The sequence below is a fragment of the Stegastes partitus genome, unplaced genomic scaffold, assembly GCF_000690725.1.
Source record: "Stegastes partitus isolate 25-593 unplaced genomic scaffold, Stegastes_partitus-1.0.2 Scaffold392, whole genome shotgun sequence".
Classification (NCBI taxonomy): Eukaryota; Metazoa; Chordata; class Actinopteri; family Pomacentridae; genus Stegastes; species Stegastes partitus.
The window spans coordinates 191,169-196,318 of record NW_007578123.1 but is presented as its reverse complement, the minus strand read 5'-3'; the positions used below and the strand labels follow the sequence as shown (position 1 = coordinate 196,318).

General features: G+C 41.1%; 1 protein-coding gene across 1 annotated transcript in view; it reads right to left on the bottom strand.

The window, feature by feature from the left end:
- Window positions 1-3,798, bottom strand: part of olfml3a (olfactomedin-like 3a) — a 9,597-nt gene extending 5,799 nt beyond the window's left edge. Inside the window, exons 1-2 of the mRNA XM_008285242.1 lie at window positions 3,688-3,798; window positions 630-945 (exon numbers count right to left, since the gene is read on the bottom strand). Of these exons, the coding sequence (XP_008283464.1) occupies window positions 630-945; window positions 3,688-3,798 (427 nt within the window). The remainder of the gene's footprint in view (window positions 1-629; window positions 946-3,687) is intronic.
- Window positions 3,799-5,150: the final 1,352 nt, after the last annotated feature.

Below are 5,150 nucleotides of genomic sequence, written 5' to 3'. Positions count from 1 at the left end.
GAACCATGTGCATTTGCTGCCAATAATACAAATAAAACATATGGAATATCTTTTAATATAAAAAAAAATGTATTGAGCAGAGTTGTACCACAAAAACAGCTGCATTGCTAGATAGCAAAATCCCTGTAGATCATAGTTCTGCAGTTTCAAAATGGATCTGTAAATATAACTCATATTTCAACTCACCCATAATCAGAGACTATTTGATCTATCAATATTGCAGATTCTGAATCCATGGCATGATGGGAATTTTTATCTTTTCCTGAGATACTGTCATCCTATATATATGAACCTATAGTCTCAGACTTCAATGTGAGAAAAAAAAAACAAAGGTCTGAATGTGAGCCGACGGACAATTTAAAAAAAAAAAAAGAAGCATCTGATATTTTAATATAAAAATCTTTATAAACATCAAAATTTTATGCCATTTTTTTTTAGGCATATCACAGATGGTTGAGCAGACATTGTTCTTAAAAAATCAAATGATTTCAGATGGAATCACCGGACTGCAAAATGCTAGATGTAAGATGTCAGATCTCATGGTGTTTCTGGCATAACAGTATGAATGCTACCTGGAAGATCAAAGAGGACGTGTGTTTGAAGTGTGTATATACTTCTCTGCAGCTCACCAGAGACTCTGGAGTGCAGCTCCTCCCACTCGTCCTCCTCCTCCTCCTCCTCTACCCTGCTCTCCTGCAGCCCCCAGGCCTCCTGCTCCACCACCTTATCGGCTCTGTTTGTACAGGCCCGAGGGGAGGTCCGGGTCTCGACATAGTCCATCTCTCGCTCCACTCTGTCCACTCGGACGCCAGCTCCTTCCAGGTCTTTGAACATCATGCTGTGATCATTCTTCAACCCATCCATGGTCTCAGCCGTAAGTTTCTTGAAATCTTTCATCTCTGTGTGGTACCGGTGGGACAGGTCGTGCCACAACTGCATGCGGTCCTATGAGACATGGAGACAATAGCACAAGTGTTACAACAGAATGTAGAAGGAGTTTTTTTCTGCTTTTTAGGTGAAGCGCTACATGAGAAAAAACACTTCTTAACTGTAGGGAAGCCAGTGTCGCTCAACCTGTCTGTCAGATTGGGGAAGATAAGTCTGGCTCCTCAAATGTAAGATGCGTGCTGGCAAAGCGAGATTAGGGGGGACTGAAATACCTCAGCAACTATGAGACAGACTATCAAGAAAACATGTCTAGACTTGGGATGTCCAGATAAAATCTCAAAGATCTGGATCAGGGAACATCAAGGCTTTTCTTAACCAATCTGTACTAGCATGAACCTAAGTCCAATCCCTTGTTTACATTTGCTGTTGTCGCTTTGTACACAAATTCTGAACAGTTTTCTGAAACACAAACCAAAATATTTATTTGTATTCTTGCCCAGATATCATGGATTTAGTCAAGGAAAACAAATGTGCCACTATTGCATATGGCTCTGGGATATGGGAACAATATTCTAATAGATCCCAACTCTTTATAAACTCTGGAGCTCTGGCTGGAGGTCATTAAGCATCACAGAAATCTTTGTCATGGTGTCTGTTGTTAGCTAAACCCACCACAATGCTTTCTGCTTTCCAACACTACAGATGGCTACAGTTAGAGGCTCTACCTGGTGGTGCAACCAGATACTACAGATAATCTAGAAAAACTTAAGGATACTTGAAGTGTGTATTAAAAATGGTTTAGGATTGGAACTTGGTATTGCCAGATACTAAATAATGAACGTAATCTATCAGATCATGTGCAGATAAACTTGATTGGGACATCCTTTCTATAGACCTCTCAATGTATATAGAAATTCATAATGCACCAACACTTTTTCTCACTGCATAAACTGGACACTCCCATGTTGCAACCAGAGTCTGTGCAGTTCTTTCTCTTTCTCCACCTCATAACCTAACAGCAAGTTTTGATAAAGACTGGCACTGTGCAATAAGACAGGCCTGCTCTCTGAATTAGCCATACCAGGGAATTAGCAAATGACAGTGCACACCTCCCAGCGTGGACAATTTCTATGAAGAACACAGCCTGAGATTTTTAATTTAATTAAAGAAATACGTGCAAGCCAGAGCGTTTTTCTCCTCCTCTATAGCAGAATGATGAGGTGCAGCCAGATCATTCTCCAGTGGAGATTGGTCTGGCTATGCGAGACTCCCAGACGGTGGTCCATGTTTTCATATGAATCCACACAGATGGTGAACCTTAGGTGCCATAATTACAAATTAATCATTTGTGCGCCTCTCATCAGGCAGCGACTCACATTGGGTAGCAACATGTACATAGATAGTGCCTCAAACCTGCATTCTCTCTCACATCCAGCAGGTCGCGACTCCTCTGGTTGCAAAAAGAAGTCAGACTGTAAAGAAATCTAGAAAATGACCCTGCTTCTCACCCTATCTGTTATCTCAGTAAATATTTTCTTAGTCAAAAATGGAAACTAGAGGCTTCTGAATGATCCAGTCCACAAACCAATGGGTGACTTCATAGTCACCATGTCCATCTTCTGTATACGGTCTGTGTGTACACATCTGTGACGTGCTAAACATCCGCATATTGTCATTGTGAGTGTTTGCATCCTGACCTTGCAGTTTGCTGCAAAGCACCACAACAACAGAGCTGCCAACAGGTCCCCAGACACATAGTGTTATTTCCTATAATGATAAATCTCTTATAGTAAAATGTACCTGTTTCAATCAAAGCATTTTCATCATCGCCAAATAGAAAACAGCGCTTCGTTTCTCTGATTGACTCAGCGCGAGTGGCAGGTGAATTATACAGAGCCAGATGTAATAACTGACGGCTCCACACTGTCTCCTCCACCTCAGTTTCATTTTCCTCCTCTGCTTGCTGTGGGCCCGTGGTCAAATGGAAATGAAAGTTCAATGAAAGCTCGCTGATGAATTGCTGTGTTCATATCAATGCAGGAGCATTGTGCCAGCATATTGAAGCTGAGACTGGAGGGAAGCCACGGGGGGCGAAGTGAGCAGGATTGAGCCGCAAATAGACAATTCATTTCATGCTTGTAACAGTTTTAAGATTGTCATTCTTGCATCGCAGCCAGGCAGTTGATGAGAAAGGAAAATTGTGACTCTGTAAACGTACTCTAAAAAGAAGAGATTAAAGGAATTATTTAAATTACACCCTGAGGTAAGCAGACATGTAATCCTCTCGCGTTTCACGTCACATTCACCTCAAGCCAACAAAAGTCATTTTTACACAAAGTTTGCTTGCTCTTTTTAATGACGCTGACACAGATGCCTCCCTTTTGAAAAAACAATACTGCATTGTTAGTAATTTGTTTCGTTCAATCCACCATTGCAGAACACGTCTTTCTATTAGTCCGCTGGAATGTTTGATGCCACAGCAGCAAAGGTTGAGCTTGTACTCATTACTGGTGTGTCATTGTCTCGAAACACCAAAGAAAATGTAATGTTGTTGGACAGAAGCTGCGTGTTGCATGAGAAGGAGAGCTCTGCATGCATCAACTGATATTCCCCCAGAGGCCCTGAGAGGTTGATGAGCTGGGCAGAGATTGCATTAATTGGCTTGCATTAGTTAAGACAATAAATTCAAATAAAAAGGAGAGGAGGAGGAGGCAATCAACTGTTTCTTGCAATTTTTAAATGACAACAGAGAGAACCCCTTCCAGCACAAGTCATTTAAAAAACAAGGTTGCCTCTTACCTCAATAGCCAACAATCTGTTCTCCAGATAATCCATCAGCCCCTGGTAGTAATGCTGAGCCCCAGTGAAAGTCCAGGCGATGGAAATGAGGAGGGCAAACAGCGGCTTCATTGTGAGCAGATCAATGTGACAGCTGAGCTTCTTTGTCCAGCTTAAAGAGGATTCCTCAGGTTTCTCTCTTTGATGTGATCCTCTGCAGACCTGTCCTCAGAGTGTCACAAAATCTATATGCAGCGTGCTGTAGAGGACTGGACTATAACATGCAAAAAGGTGAGAAGGATAGAGAGCGTAAGAGGCCGCTCTGAGAGTTTCCAATTCTTTGACCGCTCTCACTTTGCTGGAATGTTTTCACAAACTCTCAGGGAGGAGCCTTGAGCCTCTTACCCCTCTCTATCCTCAAAAAGTGAATGTGCTGCGCTCACTTTGGGCATGTGTGCTTGTTGCACATGTTGTACACACCATCTCAGGCACGTCAGCCGAGGTTACAGCACAAACAGGACATAACTAAAACCACTTGACAAGACATTTGTTTGCACACCATTGCTGGGTTTGTCCAGGTTCTAATATGATCCTGATAAAATCATCACGTATACCGTACACTGTGGTGCGTGTGATAAAAACATTATTTCAGCATGTATTAAATCACATTTCAGTTGACCTTTTTCACAGCAGACATTTTGACATTTTGACTTGTTCTTGCAGGAGAAGCACAGGTGAGACAAGTTGTGTTAACAATGGCTCATTTCCATCAAGTGTTTCAGTAACTCCTGAACTCTTGAACAATATTAAGACTTTGTAATTACCCAGGCCTTGTCCACGTGGTATTTTTATTTTCTTCTTTTAATCTGCTTTTTCTATGCATTTTGGCCTTTCACATGCAAATGCAGTTCTCAGTCACTGAAAAAGGACCTTTCAGAAACTCCTTCAAGGTTAAAGATATTCAGAAACTCAGTTTACAGTGTTTACATGCAGACAGGGGAAAATGGAGCTTTTAGTTGCAACGTTGAAGTGTGCACTCTTATCTGCACTAAATCGGCCACATGGCGGATGTGGCCGATATAGTACCAGTTGCTACAATGCTAACAGAACTTGACAAGCTTAGACATAAATGTTTCGTTGCTGCTCCACTATACTTAGGGAAAAAGACTTCAGAATCAGTCCACACATACAATTTCCTCCTTACTCAGAACAAAGGTAGCCTACAGTATTAAATCAAAACTTTAAAAATGCAACAAAAATCTGGCAGCAAGGCTGCCAGAAAACAATATGTAAAAAAAAAAAAACAAACAAACTGTGGAATACTGTAAAAATGGTGAAAGTACAGCAATTTGTAAAGTTATATTTTTTAGACATAAAACACTGTAAAATAAAATGACTTCATGTAATATTCTAAAAACAAATTATCATTTGTAAAAATAGCTGCACAGTGGCGCAGTTGGTAGCACTGTTGCCTCGCAGCAAGA